Source organism: Cervus elaphus, chromosome 12 (assembly GCF_910594005.1).
Source record: "Cervus elaphus chromosome 12, mCerEla1.1, whole genome shotgun sequence".
NCBI classification, from domain to species: domain Eukaryota; kingdom Metazoa; phylum Chordata; class Mammalia; order Artiodactyla; family Cervidae; genus Cervus; species Cervus elaphus.
In genome coordinates, this window is record NC_057826.1 from 73,421,474 (window position 1) to 73,441,842 (window position 20,369).

Below are 20,369 nucleotides of genomic sequence, written 5' to 3' on the forward strand. Positions count from 1 at the left end.
ATAAGACAAGGAAATGTAGGGGAGTATAGCCAAAAAATTATCCTCTTGATTTGCACTTATTCAGACCTCTTCTGAAGTTCAAAGCTTGTATTAAATAGGCAATTTTTCTTTATATAAAATTATGATTTAAAAGATAAGAACCATAAAATTCATAGAGGAAAACACAGACAGAACACTCTTATCACAAATCATAGAAGCAGCTTTTTGGGATCTGAGTCTTACAGCAAAGGAAACAAAAGCAAAAATAAATAAATAGCAGCTAATTAAACATAAAACTTTTGTATAGCAAAGGAAACCATTGAAAAAGATAAACACAACCTACTGAATGGGAGAAAATATTTGCAAATGATATGACCAACAAAGCAATTAAAACCCAAAATATATAAACAGCTCGTACAACTCAATCTCAAAAAATTTCAACCTGATTAAAAATGGACAGAAGACCTGAATAGATATTTTTCCAAGATGATATACAGGTGGCCAATAGGCAGATGAAAAGATACTCAACACCACTAATCATCAGATAGAGGCAAATCAAAAACAAAATGAGACATCTTTTCACACCTGACAAAATGGCCATCATCAAAAAGTCTACAAACAACAAATATTGGTGAACATACAGACAAAAAGAACCTTTGTGTGCTGTTGGTGGGAGTGTAAATTGGTGCAACCACTTTGGAAAACACTATGAACTAAAAGTAGAACTACCATATCACCCAGCAATTCCATTGCTGGGTATATATTTGATGAAAAAGAAAATGCTAATTAGAAAAGATACATGCAACCCAATGTTCACAACAGCATTTTTTAATAGCCAAGAGGTGGAAGCAAATTTAGTGTCTATTAACAGATGAATGGATAAAGAAGATGATGAGTATTCCATTATATGTATACATATACAAAAAAGTGTGCATGCTGCATCTTCAGTCAATCATGTCTTACTCTTTGCAACCCTATGGACTGTAGCCCACCAAACTCCTCTGTCCGTGGGATTCTCCAGGCAAGAATATTGGAATGGGTTGTCATTTCCTCCTACAGGGGATTATCCCAACCCAGGTACTCAGCCTGCATCTACCACATCTCCTGCATTGCCAGGAAGATCCTTTAGCACTGAGCCACCTGGGATTCCCTAATGAAATATTCAGTTCAGTTCAGTTCAGTTCAGTCACTCAGTCGTGTCCGACTCTTTGGGACCCCATGAATCGAGGCACGCCAGGCCTCCCTGTACAACACCAACTCCCAGAGTTTACTCAAACTCATGTCCATCGAGTCGGTGATGCCATCCAGCCATCTCATCCTCTGTCATCCCCTTCTCCTCCTGCCCCCAATACCTCCCAGCATCAGGGTCTTTTCCAATGAGTCAACTCTTCGCATGAGGTGGCCAAAGTATTGGAGTTTCAGCTTCAACATCAGTCCTTCCATTGAGCACCCAGGACTGATCTCCTTTAGGATGGACTGGTTGGATCTTGTAGTCCAAGGGACTCTCAAGAGTCTTCTCCAACACCACAGTTCAAAAGCATCAATTCTTCGGCGCTCAGCTTTCTTTATAGTCCAACTCTCACATCCATACACAACCACTAGAAAAACCATAGCCTTGACTAGATGGATCTTTGTTGGCAAAGTAATGTCTCTGCTTTTTAATATGCTATCTAGGTTGGCCATAACTTTCCTTCCAAGGAGTAAGCATCTTTTAATTTCATGGCTGCAATCACCATCTGCAGTGATTTTGGAGTCCAGAAAAATAAAGTTTGACACTGTTTCCACTGTTTCCCCATCTATTTGCCATGAAGTGATGGGACCGGATGCCATGATCTTCGTTTTCTGAATGTTGAGCTTTAAGCCAACTTTTTCACTCTCCTCTTTCACTTTCATCAAGAGGCTTTTTAGTTCCTCTTCACTTTCTGCCATAAGGGTGGTGTCATCTGCATATCTGAGGTTATTGCTATTTCTCCCGGCAATCTTGATTCCAGCTTGTGCTTCTTCCAGCCCAGCGTTTCTCATGATGTACTCTGCATATAAGTTAAATTAGCAGGGTGACAATATACAGCCTTGACGTACTCCTTTTCCTATTTGGATTAAGTCTGTTGTTCCATGTCCAGTTCTAACTGTTGCTTCCTGACCTGCATATAGGTTTCTCAAGAGGCAGGTCAGGTGGTCTGGTATTCCCATTTCTTTCAGAATTTTCCACAGTTTGTAGTGATACACACAGTCAAAGGCTTTGGCATAGTCAATAAAGCAGAAGTAGATGTTTTTCTAAAATTCTCTTGCTTTTTCGATGATCTAGCAGTTGTTGGCAATTTGATCTCTGCTTCCTCTGCCTTTTCTAAATCCAGCTTGAACATCTGGAAGTTCATGGTTCATGTATCGCTGAAGCCTGGCTTGGAGAGTTTTGAGCGTTTCTTTACTGGTGTGTGAGGTGAGTGCAATTGTGTGGTAGTTTGAGCATTCTTTGGCATTGCCTTTCTTTGGGACTGGAATGAAAACTGACCTTTTCCAGTCCTGTGGCCTCTGCTGAGTTTTCCAAATTTGCTTGCATATTGAGTGCACCTTCACAGCATCATCTTTTAGGATTTGAAATAGCTCAACTGGAATTCCATCACCTCCACTGGCTTTGTTCGTAGTGATGCTTTCTAAGGCCCACTTGACTTCACATTCCAGGATGTCTGGCTCTAGGTGAGTGATCACACCATCATGATTATCTGGGTCATGAAGATCTTTTTTGTACAGTTCTTCTGTGTATTCTTGCCACCTCTTCTTAATATCTTCTGCTTCTGTTAGGTCCATACCATTTCTGTCCTTTATTGAGCCCCTCTTTGCATGAAATATTCCCTTGATATCTCTAGTTTTCTTGAAGAGATCTCTAGTCTTTCCCATTCTGTTGTTTTCCTCTATTTCTTTGCATTGATCATTGAGGAAGGCTTTCTTATCTCTCCTTGATATTCTTTGGAACTCTGTATTCAAATGGGAATATCTTTTCTTTTCTCCTTTGCTTTTCACTTCTCTTCTTTTCACAGCTATTTGTAAGGCCTTCTCAGACAGCCATTTTGCTTTTTTGCATTTCTTTTCCATGGGGATGGTCTTGATCTCTGTCTCCTGTACAATGTCACGAACATCTGTCCGTAGTTCACCAGGCTCTCTGTCTATCAGATCTAGTCCCTTAAATCTATTTCTCACTTCCACTGTATAATCATAAGGGATTTGATTTAAGTCATACCTGAATGGTCTAGTGGTTTACTAGATCTAAAATAAATATTTCCAGAGGAGAATTTCTTAAAATTCAAAGTCTTCTCTATTATTTACTGATTGAGTGACTAGTTATTAAAATTGGTATTTATCTGTTTTCTTAATTTTAACTGGGGATAACCAAGTTAAATCATATCCCCATCATAGAGCGTTTGCAAATGAGTGAGTTAATACATGGAAACATTTGTAACAGTGCCTGGTGCTAGATAAATATATTATTACAATATTGTGTAGTATATTATTATCAATAAAAATTGTACCAAAATTTATCATCATTACTTATTGTTGCCAAGTATGAATTTCAGCAGTTTCTTTTTTCCAAAACTTAAAAAAGTATTATTTTTATTATTAAAGTACAGTTGATATACAGTTTTATATTAGTTTTAGTTATACAAAATAGTAATTCAATATTTTTATAGATAATTTAAAATTATTATAAAATAATGGCTATAGTTCCCTATGTTGTACAATATATTCTTGTAGTTTATTTATTTAATACATAATAGTTGCTATCTCTTAATCTCCTACTCCTGTTGTGCCTGTCTCCCCTTCCTTCTCTCTCTACTGGTAACCTCTAGTTTGTTCTCTATATCTGTGAGTCTGTTTCTGTGTTTTTGTATTCATTTGGTTGTTTTATTTTTTAGATTCCACATATAGGTGATAACATACACCTATAGAGATAACATTTGTCTCTCTCTGTCTGACTTATTATACTGAGCATAATACCCTCCAGTCCATCCATGTTGTAGCAAATGGCAGGATTTCATTATTTTTTGTTGTTGAGTAATATCTCAAAGAGATGGGAATACCAGACCACCTGACCTGCCTCTTGAGAAACCTATATGCAGGTCAGGAAGCAACAGTTAGAACTGGACATGGAACAACAGACTTAATCCAAATAGGAAAAGGAGTACGTCAAGGCTGTATATTGTCACCCTGCTAATTTAACTTATATGCAGAGTACATCATGAGGAACGCTGGGCTGGAAGAAGCACAAGCTGGAATCAAGATTGCCGGGAGAAATAGCAATAACCTCAGATATGCAGATGACACCACCCTTATGGCAGAAAGTGAAGAGGAACTAAAAAGCCTCTTGATGAAAGTGAAAGAGGAGAGTGAAAAAGTTGGCTTAAAGCTCAACATTCAGAAAACGAAGATCATGGCATCCGGTCCCATCACTTCATGGCAAATAGATGGGGAAACAGTGGAAACAGTGTCAAACTTTATTTTTCTGGACTCCAAAATCACTGCAGATGGTGATTGCAGCCATGAAATTAAAAGATGCTTACTCCTTGGAAGGAAAGTTATGGCCAACCTAGATAGCATATTAAAAAGCAGAGACATTACTTTGCCAACAAAGATCCATCTAGTCAAGGCTATGGTTTTTCTAGTGGTTGTGTATGGATGTGAGAGTTGGACTATAAAGAAAGCTGAGCGCCGAAGAATTGATGCTTTTGAACTGTGGTGTTGGAGAAGACTCTTGAGAGTCCCTTGGACTACAAGATCCAACCAGTCCATCCTAAAGGAGATCAGTCCTGGGTGCTCAATGGAAGGACTGATGTTGAAGCTGAAACTCCAATACTTTGGCCACCTCATGCGAAGAGTTGACTCATTGGAAAAGACCCTGATGCTGGGAGGTATTGGGGGCAGGAGGAGAAGGGGATGACAGAGGATGAGATGGCTGGATGGCATCACCGACTCGATGGACATGAGTTTGAGTAAACTCCGGGAGTTGGTGTTGTACAGGGAGGCCTGGCGTGCCTCGATTCATGGGGTCCCAAAGAGTCGGACACAACTGAGTGACTGAACTGAACTGAACATTTGTTACTTTTACATATAATTTTCCTTGATTCTTTACAACAGTCCTCAAAAGGAACTTTAGCTCACCAAAGTGTCTCCCATTCAGGAGTTATTTCTAAAGTTTACACATAATTTTCTTCAGAGCAACCTTCATCTCCTTATTCCTGAGGCTGTAGATCAGAGGATTTAAAAGTGGAGTCGCAATTGAGTACAACATGGTCAAGAACTTTTGCCTCCCAGGCTGACTGGCTACCCCTGGGCTTACATACATCACTGTGACTGAGCCATAAAATAAAAACACAACTATCAGGTGGGAGGTACATGTGGAAAAGGCTTTTCTCCTACTTGAACCTTTGGGAACCTGAACCACAGCTCGAAGTACCAGAGTGTAGGACACAAGAATGTAGAACAAAGTGATGAATGTTATCACAGCACTGAAAGTGCTACATGTCAGAGCTGTCTTGGGGACAGGGACACAAGATATGGCCAGCATTGCCCCAAGATCACAGAGGTAGTGATCAATGACATTTGAACCACAAAATGGAACTTGCGAGATAAGAGCAGCAGGTGTAACTAACCATAAGAATCCAGCCACCCAGGAAGCAGACACAAGGGTTCCACAGACTTTCCTGGTCATTATGGTTGGGTAGTGCAATGGACGGCAGATGGCAACATATCTGTCAAATGCCATGAGGGCCAGGAAGAAGAGTTCTGTGGCACAAAGAGAAAGGAACATGTAGAACTGTAGGATACAGCCATGATAGGAGATGGTCTTGGTCTTGGATAGCAAGTTGAACAACATGCTGGGCACATTGGAATTGATGTAGCAGATCTCCAGGAATGAGAAGTTGGCCAATAAAATATACATGGGAGTGTGGAGTTGCTGGTCCCACCACACAGCACAGATAATAGCACTGTTGCCCAACAAGGTCAAGATGTAGATGATGGAGAATAAAACGAAAAGGAGAATCTCTATTTCTTGGCTACACAGGAAACCCAGTAGGATGAATTCATGAAAGGAAGCAGTGACATTCTTGTTATGCAAAACATGCATTTTCTTCTAAACTATAATGTGCACAGACATAATCAGAAGTGCATATTAAGAGTTTATTTTATTCAGTTTTTCTTGCCTCAATTTCTCATTGGAAGTAAGTGGCATTATAAGTAGAGGATAAACTGGAATATCAGTATTTAGTCAATATGAAGAATTTTTCTCAAAATAGCATTGACATAAGAATAACACCATTGATAATATTACTTTAAATAGTTCTTCTAGAACATTTTCTTCCAATTTTAGCCTGTAAGAAAAGTAGAGATAGAAATGAATCATTAAACACCTTAACTAGCCACCTTTGTTTAACTCAAGTAGCGCTAATAAACTTCAGAAATGTAGTCACACCATTAAACTGGACTTGAATTATCTCATTGCCTACTCTATCATTTTGATCATCATCACAAGCTCTCCATGAGCTCTCCTCCCTATTTAACTACATAACTATAGACTCTTGGTAGATCAGGATAATAATGCATACCTCTAAATAAATACACTAATTTATTTATGTTTCCTTTTTTAAAAAATTTATATTCCCAGTTGATTGTGATGTGAAAAATACACCTTGCTTTAAGAATTACTGTTATATGGATATGGACTTCCATGATAGCTCAGTTGGTAAAGAATCTGCCTGTAATGCAGGAGACCCTGGTTCAATTCCTGGGTCAGGAAAATACTCTGGAGAAGGTTTAGGCTATCCACTAAACCTAGTATTCTCCAGTACTCTGCCCTGGAGAATTCCATGGACTACAGTCCATGGGGTCACAAAGAGTTGTACATGACTGAACAACTTTCACTTTCACTTTGAGTATAATAGCCAGAGAAGTTTGAACCTAGAGGTTTTCCAGAAGCTATGAATTGACAACAAAGAAAGCAAAATATGGAGGTTACACTACTGAGTTAGAGGCTGTGCTGTGCTTAATCGCTCAGTTATGTCCAACTCTTTGCAACCCCATGAACTGCAGCCTGACAGCCTCCTCTGCCCTTAGGGATTCTCCAGGCAAGACCACTGGAGTGGATTACCATGCCCTCCTTCATGGGATCTTCCCAACCCAGGGATCGAACCCAGGTCTCCTGCACTGCAGACAGTTTCTTTACCGACTGAGCCACCAGGGAAGCACAAGGATATAAAGTGAAAGAGAGCTCATAAACAACTGGAGGCTAATTCAGCAATTCTCAGTCTAAATTAAGGAATAGAGCATGTGCTTTAAAATATTTAAATTGTTTTAATTTAATTCCGATTATCCTCTTCATTCACATTTGCTATACCCTTTCAGTCCTATTTGCAAAATTTGCTAGTTTACTATTTTTAAAAATTGTATCATATACTTTAGCTTTTAGTTAGAATAGATTTTCAATCCATTTATTTTTCTTTCCTTATTAATTTATAGTGAAGTGAAGTGAAGTCGCTCAGTCGTGTCCAACTCTTTGCGACCCCATGGACTGTAGCCTACCAGGATCCTCATCAATTTTCATTTTAAATATATAGGATTTAGTTTAAAAAATAAATAAATAAAGGAAGGGCTTGACATTTTAATGCTTCCGAAATGCAAAGTCAAAGTGTCTGTTTAAGAATGCCATGTAAGTTTTATCGCAATTTAATTTTTAAAAAAAGAATAAAGAGTCAGAATTCAAGAGGGCTATAATGAAGTCCTGGATCTTTTAAAAACAGTATTTATAACCTGGGACAAGTGACTCTCTCTTTCTGTCTCTCTGCTTCAATTTCTGCATCTGCAAAATCAGAGTAACATCTAGGTTGCTTCCATGTCCTATTGTAAATAGTGCTGCAATGAATACTGGGGTACATGTGTCTTTTTCAATTGTGGTTTCCTCAGAGTATATGCTCAGTTGTGGGATTGTTGGGTCTTATGGTAGTTTTATTCCTACTTATTTAAAGAATCTCCATACTGTTCTCCATGTATCAATTTACATTCCCATTAACAATGCAAGAGAGTTCCCTTTTCTCCACACTCTCCAGGATTTATTGTTTGTAGATTTTTTGATGATGGCCAATCTGACTGCTGTGAGGTGATACCTCATTGTAGTTTTCATGTGCATTTCTCTAATAATAAGTGACGTTGAACATCTTTTCATATGTTTATTATCCATCTGTATATCTTCTTTGGAGAAATGTCTGCTTAGGTCTTCTGCTCACTTTTTGATTGGGTTGTTTTTCTGGTATTGAACTGCATGAGCTGCTTTGTATATTTTGGAGATTAATCCTATGTATACAATGGACTATTACTCCGCCATAAACTGCATTTGAGTCAATTCTAATGAAGTGGATGAACCTAGACCCTATTATACAGAGTGAAGTAAATCATAAAGCAAATATTGTATATTAATGGATGTATATGGAATTAGAAAGATGGTACTGATGAACCTATTTTCAGGGCAGCAATGGAGACACAGATACAGAGATCAGACTTGTGAACACAATGGGTGAAGGAGATAGTAGGACAAATTGAGAGAGTGGCACTGAAACATGTATATTACCATATGTAAAATAGATAGCCAGTGGGAATTTGTATGACACAGGGAGCTCAAACCTGGTGCTCTGTGACAACTTAGAGGGGGAGGGATGGGATGGGAGGTGGGAGGAAAATTCAGGAGGGAGGGGACATATGTCCCCTATGGCTGATTCATGTTGATATGTGGCAGAAACTAGCACAATATTGAAAAGCAATTATCCTCCAATTAAAAATAAATAAATTTTTAAAAATCAGAGTAACAATATCTACCATAGAAATTAATGAAACATTAAATGTAACACATTTTTAAAGCACATAGCCTAGAATACAGTAAATGTTTAGTGTGAACTCCACTTATCGCCCCAGTTACCATAAGCAAAACATGAGCCAATTGATCTGATTCTTCCTTTAAAAGTATCTGTTTGAACCTAAAATATAGCTTCCATACACATTCTTATCTATTGAGTATTATCTTGATCTTATCATATCTTATCTCTTATCTCTTGAGATTGAGTATTCAACCTCATGAATGATATGAGTTCAATGCACTTCTATGGTGTTAACTTATAATGGAAAAAAAGTCTGAAAATCACATCATGCATAACTCAGAATGAATCTCTCAATAAAAATATACTAAAATTCCCAAATAGCCCATGAAACTTGATCACTGAAGTAATCACTTTAATAATTCCTTATCTTTTGAATTAAACCCCTTTTGATAATTATCTATACAATCCTCCTATTTCTCTGATCCACAACCTATTGGTCACTATTCTTTTAGTACCTTTCACGTAGCAGTTCAGCTACAGATTTCTTAAATAGACATTTATGGGTTGCTTGAAAAAAAAACACTATGAGGAAAATTTTCATTTTAGTAAAAGTTTACAAGTCCAGGCACAGCTTTATCCTCTACTTCCTTGCATATGTTAAAGCTAGGAGAGTAGAACTGGAGTTGTATCCCTTTAGTCTGGATTGATAAAGCTCTTTTTCACCCAGAGAGTAGCTTCAAGTAATTCAGGTTTTAAAAATATTTGATAGTTTCCCATGTCATAGAGAAGTAAATGGAAGAGACAAGACTTGAACCCTGGTTTGCATAATTCCAAAGTCCATAATCAATCTAACCAAAATTGATTGCTAGCTAAAGAAGTACAGAATATACAGGAGGTCTGTTCCCTCCTCTGCCTGCTATAGGATACTTCCTTCATTCCCTCTTGTCTTCCCTCCCTTTCCCAATCTAGAATGAATAAGATCTAGTAACATGGACCACCCTCCTCTCCTCCAACCCCAACCTTTTCATCTTTTTCAGCATTCACTTGATGAGCACTTTCAATAAGGGTGACAATAGACAGGACATGGCACTACAATAATACAACATTGATCACTGAGGTGATTGTGGCCCGGATATGATTACAAGTAAAAACAGCAAGGTGATTTGGAAAGGGTGGGAAGCACTTGGAATGATGGAATGAATTTGGAGGGGATCTATGATATAGAAAGTAATCATGTGGAAACTCAACTACCAGGAGAAGAATTGTACAACCAGGGGAGATATTAAATTATGAGACCTTTCAAGGATGGCTGAGTTATTCATAATGCAAATGACTAAAACTGGTTTAGGAATTTTTAAGACAATAAAACCTGAAGTCTGAGACATTTGAAAATTTTTTCCATAATGGATTTCCCTGTATGTTAGGATTATTTCAAAGAGTAATGCTCATTTTCATGGTAATTTTATCAAAGAAAAAACCCTAGGGCCTTGCCCCATCTGGCCACCTTGCACAGATAAAATACCATGCACTGAAATTCTCAATTAACTCACCCCCTCAAGACATCTATTCATTCATTTAATACATAAATAATATCTGTCTATTGTGTGGAAGACAGAATAAAAGGAGGGAATCATTCATACTCACTCTGATGAGGTATGTCCAACCCCCACTAGAATTCAAGGGTCCTGTCTGCAGAAGAAAGCATACATTTCTAGCATTCAATCACTTCTGGCTCTGACAGGATTATTATTTAAGGAAAATACATCTCGTTTGTCTCCCCTCCCCTTAATGTGTTTGCTTTCTCCTGAGGACCCACACAAGGAAACACTGGGAGATGTCCTGATTGCCCTCTAGGGTACACAATTTTTTCTTTTAATGAGCCTTGAAAAGGAAGCAATTTGGATGCACAATCTCTGACTTCCTGGAAGTATATTCCTGTGACATCTCAGACTTGTTTAGGAATATTCTGATCCTAAAAATCTTCACTTTATCCATAGTAAAGTTTTTCTGAGAACAACTGCTCTAGATGAGAATGGATACAGTTTGGTCAGACCAATTTCCCTGTGAGCATCACAAAGTTAAAAGTAACTTGCATTTTAATTGTTATCACAACAGACAAAAGGTTGTTGCTGAATCATGCAAAGACACCAGGGTTCTTGGCCTCCAGAGGAGAAGAATTCAATCCGGGGCCAGAGACAAGGCTTGATCGCTCAGAGCTTTTGTGTAATAAAGTTTCATTAAAGTATAAAGGAGATAGAGAAAGCTTCTGACATAGGCATCAGAAGGGGGTAGAAAGAGTACCCACTTGCTAGTGTTAGCAATGGAGTTATATACTCTCCAATGAATCCAAAGAATGTCTGGAGGTTGTAAAAACCTCACCAGACCTACTCCCATAATTTACATTTTAAGATAACAGGATTAGCCAGAAGGTTTAATCCAGAGACTGTCCTCGGGTAGGATACATTATTGTTATATAATCCTAAGGAATGTAGAGGGGAAAAAAGTGTGTCCCTTCTTCCTCCTTGAGAATTCCAGACCCCTGTCTCCCTGGGGACCCCTAGACCCCTACCAACCTGCCTAGGAAATGACTCTCACAGATAAATTATAAATACATGAACAATGGAAAGGGATCACATATTCCATAACCAGCACCTCTTCTTCTTTCTTCTTTTCTCTGATCTTTTGGTGACTGGCATCTGGTTGTTGATTTTTAGGGTAAAAAAAATATCTTGGTACCACAGCTGTTCAATTATATTTGGCTTCATAATAAAGACTGATGTGTCAATACAAGATAATGATGAAAGAAATTGAAGAAGGCACAAGTAAATGAAAAAATACTCCGTGGGTCCATGTTCATGGATCAGAAGAAGTAATATTGTTAAAATGCTCATACTCACCAAAGCAATCTATTCAACCAAGGCATGTGTGCTCAGTCATGTCTGACTCTTTGCAATCCCATGGACCATAGGCTCCTCTGTCCATGGGATCATCCAGACAAGAATGCTGGAATGGGTTGCCATTTCCTTCTCCAGGGGATCTTCCTGACACAGAGATCAAACCTGCACCTTCTCCTTCCTCTGCTTTGGCAGGTAGGTTCTTTACCACTGAGCCACTTGGGAGGCCAGTTTGCAGACTCGATGAAATCTCTCAAAATCCCAATGGTACTTTTCACAGAAATAGAAAAATCAATCCTAAAACTTGTATGGAACTACAGAAGACACCAAAGCAATCTTAAGAAGGAAGAACACAGCTGGAGGCATCAAACTTCCTGATTTGAAACTATATTGCAAAGCTATAGTAATCAAAGTAGTATAATATTGGCATTAAAAACAAACACATAGACCAATGGAAGAGCATGGGGAGTCCAGAAATAAATCCATACATATACAATTAACTAATATTTGACAAGGGAGTCAAGAATACTCTGTGGAAAAAAGGCAATCTCTTCAATAAAAATCTTGAGAAAATTGGATAGCCACATATAAAAGAATGAAACTAGACCCCTATCCTACACTACTCACAAAGATTAACTAAAAATAGATTGACGATCTAAACAAAAGTCCTGAAACCATAAAACCCCTGCTGCTGCTGCTAAGTCACTTCAGTCGTGTCCGACTCTGTGCGACCCCATCCCTGGGATTCTCCAGGCAAGAACACTGGAGTGGGTTGCCATTTCCTTCTCCAATGTATAAAAGTGAAAAGTGAAAGTGAAGTCGCTCACCCCTAGAAGAAAACAAAAGCTTCTTGACATGGATCTTGGCAATGACTTTTCAGCTATGACACCTAAAGTATAAGCAAGAAAATCAAGGATAAACATGAGGCATGGTATCAAACTTAAAAGTTTCTGCACAACAAAAGAAGCAATCAAGAAAATGAAAAGACAACCTATGGAGTGGGAAAAAATATTTGCAAACCATATATCTGATAGTGAGTGAAGTGAGTGAAAGTCACTCAGTCGTGCCCAACTCCTTGCGACCCCTTGGACTATACAGCCCATGGAATTCTCCAGGCCAGAATACTGGAGTGGGTAGCCTTTCCCTTCTCCAGTGGATCTTGCTGACCCAGGAACTGAACTTGGGTCTCCATAAGGGGTTAATATCCAAAATGTATAAAGAACTCATGAACTCAAGAGTAAAAAATAAATAATCCAATTAAAAACTGGACAAAGAACCTGAATAGGCATTTTCCCAAAGATTTATGAATGGCCAATAGGTACATGAAAAGATACTCAAAATCACTAATCATCAATAAATATGAAAAATATAAATCAAAACCACAATGAGATATCACCTCACACCTGTTAGAATGGCTAGCATGAAAAAAGACAAGAGATAACAATTGTTTATCAAGGATGTAGAAAAAGGGACCTTTGTCCACTCTTGGTAAGATTGTAAATTGGTATAGCCATTATTGAAAACAATATGGAGGTTACTCAAAAAGTTAAAAATAGAACTACCATTTAATCTAGCAAATCTACTTCTCAGAATATATCTGAAGGATTTATATATATATATAATATTTTTGATGTTGTAATTTTCTTTCAAGTAGTCTAGGGAAATGTTCTAAAATTAAACAAAAATTTAAGCCCAGTGATTTTTATTGCATTATTCTAAGATCAGAAAATTTTAAATAGCCTAAAAACCCAAGGGAAATGATATTAAAACAACACTCACTATTATGCAGCTTTAATAGTATTTAAGAGAGTTTTAGTTACATGGAAAAATGCAGGCTACAAACGTAAGCAGAATACTAAGTTGTATATGCTATATGACTTCATATGTATAAATTTTTACAACAAAAAAGACCAGAGGGAATATGCCAAGTTTTTACTTGAATTATGTGTGCTTGAAAAAATTGTGAGTAATTTTTTAGCTTGCTTAATTTTTCTGACACTTCCAAATTTTTGTTTAAACACAAGTTACCTTGATAATCAGAATTTTTAAAAATTGCAACAGTGATACCCAGCACACAGGGTGTTGTAAGGATTAAATAAAATGAGTTAAATATAAAAATTTGTCACAGTATCTAACATAAGAGATCAATAGCAATTGTTTTCCATCTTTGATGGGTAAAGATGGAAAGTAAATAGTTTACTATTTAAGAACTCAGGCTTCACTCTCAGAGAGAACTGAATTCAGATATTGTTATTCCCAGTTATTAAATGTTACAAATTATTTAATTAATGTAAGCTTCAATAGCTTCCCCATAAGTAAAAATAATAGTATATCTAACATATCAGATTGGTAAGGGATTAAATGAAATTACTCATAAATTTACTCATCTTACTGCCTGATATGTAACAAGTTTTCAATAAATACTAACTGCTATATTTGTATGCCAAAGTACAAGGGTAGCTACAGGCATGGATAGGCTTTTGAACCCATGTAATGAATTAAAAAATAAGTTTAAAAAAAATTGTCCCTTTAATCAGAGAAAGAAGCTCAAAATTATATGGCAAATGCATAGCATCAACTGATAGAGTGGAATCATTGGTCCATTATGAGAAAAGGAGTATCAGATGTTTGAAATAACCTTAACAAAAGATGAGTCCCTGGGGTAATGACCATCCAGCTGAGGGAATCTCAGCAGAGTCCCTTTAGGGAAACTGGCTTTGGCCCAGCAACAGTTTCACTGGGGACAAGTGGAGAATTCAAGCTTTCGTTCTTATTACTATTGGATGGGGAGCAGGGGAATCACATCTTTTCAACTTCCAAAAAACAGAAAAAGATTTCCCCAAATGCTCTGGAAATGAAAGCACAAGGGAGAGAACTCTGAGATCCAAGGGACATAAAGAGCAGAGGAAAGGCTTATCTGCAGACACTGTTTCCTATTCCAGTAAGTGCCTGAATCAACTCCTTCAACAAAGGGCATATGCCCTTATTTCATGAACACAGGACAGAGAAAAATATGTGTTATATTTTGACGGTGGAAATGTGAGTTCGAGAAAGTATCTTTCTATCTGTCTAGTTGAAAGAGAAACCATTACATTCAAATTTTATCAACTGTAAAGGCGAAAGAAAAGAAAAATAAGTATATTGCCTATATTTAATCCTGTCTAATGCAATTCATGGGGTCCCAAAGAGTCAGACCCAACTGAGTGACTGAACTGAACTGAATATCATCATGATTTTTTTGACTTTTATTCTAAACTACAATATTCTCCTTAAAATTTACTGAATAAAATTAAAACCCAAAATGGAAAATGGTATCATTTTCCTGTTTTTTTTCTTTCTCAAGGAAGAAAAGTATTAATTGATTGAAAATAAGGTATGCTTCCTTCCAATGGGAAAGGACTAATAACACAAATTCTCTCCAGAAGCTAATGACTATCATTTCTCATGATGTTGCATTTGATTTTTTTAAAGTTAACTTCTAATCCGTGCCCTAGGTTTATGAAATGGCATTGGCCACTTACAAGTAAAATACAGCCTTTAAGATGCCCCGCTGGGAATCTTCCCTTTCTCCTCAACCCTGGCACAGAGACTTACTTCATTGACTTTAAACCCAAGTAGCAAGTGAATGAGAAATGATATCCTGCATGGTAAGTCACAGATGACATAAATAATGGGCTTCCTAGCAACTTGTAACATTCCAGAAATAGCAAAGGTCACAAAAATTGGTTAGGGAAAGTGGAAGATCCAGAAAAGTGCCTTCAAGAATAATATTTTTTAATGTTTATCTTTTCAGTTTATAAAAGTAATATATATTATTTATAGAAATTTTAAGAAACATAGACATGTATAAAGAAGAAAAGTATGCAACTTATCATCTGATCTTGAAAAACTTACCACTATTAATTTCTTTTTTTCCAGGAATTTTTATATTCCTCAGTATTACTTACTTTTTCTAAAGAAGTATATGTAAAGAACTACATAAACTCTTGTTACACAAAGAACTCTATAAAGTATGGAGGACTTTAGAAACTTTTACTACTCAAAGAATTAACATTACCTTATTACTTATTAGAAATTTAGAATCTCAACTCCATCCACTCTTTCTGAGTCAGAATCTGTATTTTTACATAATTCCTAAAAATTCTTATGCATTGTATGAATTTTTTTCTACACCTCTAATTCTTACTTAATGGGTATAAGTGCTTTAAAAGCTCTGACTATTTCTAAATTGCCAGCCAGAAAAAAAAAAATTTACAAGTTAATATACCCTCCAACAGTTTTTCTAAGTGTCATTTCATTGCACCTTTATCAGTTCTGGTATCATGATTTTTCATTTTTGTTAATTTGAAAAATCAAAATTATGTATTTCATATTTAAGTTAGTGACCTTTATCTGGAAATGTGGAGTTATAGATTTAACTACCACAATTTACACTGAAACTTATATTGACTTAAAGTGTGTCTTAATTTTACTGAAAACAGTATTTCACCACGAAGGAATATAAATATATGTTCCAAAACACCCCTTGCTTAGTATACAAGAACGCAGTAGACACTCAGCAAACTTTTATTGAATTTTTTAAATTCTTTAGTTTAGTGATTAGCTTATAAAGCTAAATTTAGGAGATAAGCCTGAGAAGATTGTAACTAGCATATAAATATTCAGTTTATGGTAACAAAGTGGCAGTTGATAGAAAATGAACTAAGGTTCATGATGGATAGCAGTCAAAATGTTAATGCTATTATTTAAAAACGTTTTAATAAAACTATGTTAAGAAATATTTTCCTTTATTATCCACATACTGAAACTATATAAGACAGTATTGTAGACAGTTCTTAAATTTTCCAGCAACAAAAATCTCAAGTCATCATGTCATCTTAGAAGTAATTCTAAGAAAAAAAGAAATGAAGAGAGAGAAACAAGTGAAATAAAGTGATTAAAAACAAGGAATGTTTTTCTCTGAGAAATTTAGTGAACTTTTCACTGGGCTAAAACCGAAACAAGAACGTCTTTCCATACCAGCTGATAGCATTGTGGTCTCCTTGCTTGCAAGTTTATGAAAGAAAAAGACTAGGCTATCTTCTGCCCTCTGGAGAGAAAACCGCAAGGACAATCAATCTAAATTAGAATATGGATAGCTCTAAGGATTGATCTCTTTTCAAAAAAAAGAAGAAAAATGTATAAAAGAGAATTGACAAGAAAATAAAGTAAAATAGCACTTAATAATTTTAAATAAACATATTTTTAGACCTAAGCAAATTATATCCCTGGGTACAGAAAGAATTTACAGATATGATTTCAAAATCACTATTGGTGTCTCTGAAGAATCCTAAAGAAAGGAAGAAAATGTTTTAAAAACTGAAATTGAACAAGGGCATCAGTTTTGAAAGGTACTTTTAAATTTTTCAATAAGCCCTTTGTTTATTAATGTAAGCCAGAAAGTTTTTCAGATACAAAGTCATTTTCACCATTTTTGTGCTGTCTATCTACTTTTAGCTTAGCCATCTATCCCCAATTGTTGAGAATAATGTGTTAACCTAGAAAAAGTTTTAAGTTCTCTAAAAAAGCAATTTTAATGTTCTACATATTCTAACCAAGCACATAGGTGAAAATCATGAGAAATTTTATCAAATTCACAGGGAATAAAAATACAAATAGAAGTTAATATTTGAAAGTCTTAAGATCTCATTCAATGAGGTGAAATTCAGTGATTAACCTCCCTCACTTCAAAAACTCAATGACACAACCACTAAATGGGGCCACTCTTGTTTTAAGTTCTGTGAATAAAACTCTAAGGACTTTAGTATAATGAAAATTCAATAAAAGTCAAAAGTATAAAGTTACTGCCCCCAAAAGGCAAAGAATTTTAAGCCTGCCTGAGTTCCTAGAGCCAAAGAGATTATACCACTGTGCTCTGTGCCAGCCACACAGTATGAGAGGTAAAGCCTCATGTTCTCTCCTTTAAGGCACTTAGCTGATACTACTCTTTTGTTCAGTAAATCTGTCAATTCTAGTTTTTTACAATTAAATTGCCCATGTCAAAGTTTATATATTAATTTAGCGTTAGCCAGACACCCATCTGGAGAAGAAAATGGCGACCCACTCCAGTGTTCTTGCCTGGAGAATCCCATGGACAGGGGAGCCTGCTGGGCTGCAGTCTGTGGGGTCGCAAGGAGTCAGACACAACTGAAGCAACTTAGCATGCATGCAGACACCCCTCTGCACTGTCTAAACCAATGTTCCCCAAAGTTCAGTGCACCAGGCAACCCAATGAGAGATGTAGAAAGGAAATATCTGAAATTCTATTTTTAATTCTAATAAAACCTTTTTTTAAAAAATCTTTACTGATATTTACTATATTTATTGACAGTGGTTTGTTGATAGTTTGAAAGTGAATAGTCATATATAGAAGAGTATACTCAACAACTGTATTGTTGGACTGCCCAATCAAAAATAGAGACTATTGGTCTAGTCCCCTCCTTTATGCTCAGGAAAATTTGCTCATCTCCTGGGGAGGAACCAGGAGACATAATTCTCTTTGTAAACGTAATTTCTGCTCCAATCCTCACAGAATGGACAGAAATGATGATGTCAAAGGCCAGAAATATTTCCCACGTTGTAAGTGAGTTTATCCTCCTGGGCTTCCCTTGCCGCTGGGAAATAGAGATCTTCCTCTTTTCCATATTCTTTATAACTTACATCCTGACCCTCCTTGGAAATATGGCCATCGTGTGTGCAGTGCGCTGGGACCGCCGGCTCCACACCCCAATGTACATTCTGCTGGCCAACTTCTCCTTCCTGGAGATCTGCTATGTCAACTCTGATGTGCCCAATATGCTGGCCAACTTCTTCTCCCAAACCAAAAATATCTCCTTTGCTCGGTGTCTCCTCCAGTTGTACTTCTTTTTCTCACTGGGCACAACAGAATGCTTATTTCTCTCCATCATGGCCTATGACCGTTTCCTGGCAATTTGTCGCCCTCTGCACTACCCCACCGTCATGACAACTAAGTTCTGTAGCAGCTTGGTCATCTTTTGCTGGGTGTATGGTTTCCTCTGGTTTCTGATCCCAGTGATACTCGTTACTCGTCTACCATTTTGTGGCCCAAATGTGATTGATGACTTTCTGTGTGACCTGGGCCCTCTGTTGGCCCTGGCTTCAGCATGTGTCCCAGCCCCAGGGACTGTTCTCATATGTGGCACCATGAGCTCCCTCCTTATCTTTGCCACCTTTTTCTACATTTCTGGATCCTACACCCTGGTGCTGAGGGTTGTAATGCAGGTTCCCTCAGTGGCTGGCCGGAAGAAGGCCTTCTCCACCTGCTCCTCACATCTGGCTGTTGTGTTTCTATTCTATAGTTCTGTCATGATGACATATGTGAGTCCAGGGTCAGGACAAGCAGAGGGCATGCAGAAGTTCACAACTTTGTTCTACTCAGTTTTGACCCCCTTTTTCAACCCCATGATCTACAGCCTCCGGAATAAAGAAATGAAAGATGCTTTGAAGAAAGTTGTAAGAGGTTCCTAAAACTGAGACTATGCAAATTAAAGTTGGAAAATCATTGATCTCTGAAAAGGCTCACAACAAACAACCACATGTAACACTTTCTATTGACATCTACCTCCAACCAAGCAGTGGTTCTCAACTAACTGACTCTGAAATGGGGATGTTAGGACCAAGGCACAGGTATTTTGAAAAGTGCCCCAGGATACTGTAATATACAGAGAGGGTTAAGAACTCTTAAATTTAGGAATTTCTAAACTCTTTAATGGGCTTCCCAGGTGGCTCAGGGGTAAAGAATTCACCTGCCAATGCAGGAGACATAGGTTCAGTCTTTAGGTTCAGAAGATCCCCTAGAGAAGGAAATGGCAACCCACTCCATTTTTGCCCAGAAAACCCCATGGACAGAGGAGCATGGCTACAGTCCATGGAGTCACAAGAGTTGGGCATGACTTAGTGTCTTAATAACAACAATAACAAAATTCTGTGACAACAGAGAGTGAGACCACACACATACACACCCCTTTTCTTTTCAAAAGCCACTTAGTGCAAATCAATCAAACTGAATCATTCTTTTATAGGTGGCTGTACAGTTTTACCAGCACCACTTTTTGAACAGCCAGTTTTTTTTATCCACTGTATATTCTTGCCTCCTTTATCATAGGTTAATTGACCAAGGTGTGTGGATTTATTTCTGGGCCTTCTATTCTGTTCCATTAATCTATGTATCCATTCTTGTGCCAATAATATGCTGTTTTGATTACCGTAGCTTTGTGGTATATACTGAAGTCTGGGAGGGTTATACCTTTAATAAGACATGCTATAACCCAAATATAATAATCATTGCTTTGCCAAAAAAAAAAGTTTATATCTAAGATAGGTCAATCTCTTTTGAATGATTTGTATATGCTTTTTTGAAGAGATTATGCATAGAAAAGGGGCTTCCCTCATAGCTTAGTCAGTAAAGAATCTGCCTGCAATGCAGGAGACCCAGCTTGATTCCTGGGTCGGGAAGATCCCCTGGAGAAGGAGACAGGAACCCACTCCATTATTCTTGCCTAGAGAATCCCATGGACAGAGGAGTCTGGAAGACTACAGTCCAAGGTGTCACAAGAGTCAGACATGACTTAATGACTAAACC

General features: G+C 37.3%; 2 protein-coding genes across 2 annotated transcripts; one reads left to right on the forward strand and one right to left on the reverse strand.

The window, feature by feature from the left end:
* Nucleotides 1-5,158: 5,158 nt before the first annotated feature.
* LOC122705366 (olfactory receptor 11G2-like) lies at nt 5,159-6,097 on the reverse strand. Its single transcript, XM_043920704.1, has one exon. It carries the CDS (start codon nt 6,095-6,097, stop codon nt 5,159-5,161), a length of 939 nt encoding a protein of 312 aa, XP_043776639.1.
* A 12,209-nt stretch (nt 6,098-18,306) lies between these two features.
* LOC122705286 (olfactory receptor 11H6-like) lies at nt 18,307-19,255 on the forward strand. The gene has a single exon (XM_043920556.1). The coding sequence runs from the start codon at nt 18,311-18,313 to the stop codon at nt 19,253-19,255; it is 945 nt and encodes a 314-aa protein (XP_043776491.1). The 5' UTR covers nt 18,307-18,310.
* The last annotated feature ends 1,114 nt before the right edge of the window (nt 19,256-20,369 follow it).

Excerpts from the sequence above, each read along its gene's own strand:
- LOC122705366 (XM_043920704.1), bottom strand. The coding sequence starts at position 6,097 with ATGCATGTTTTGCATAACAAGAATGTCACTGCTTCCTTTCATGAATTC.
- LOC122705286 (XM_043920556.1), top strand. The coding sequence starts at position 18,311 with ATGATGATGTCAAAGGCCAGAAATATTTCCCACGTTGTAAGTGAGTTT.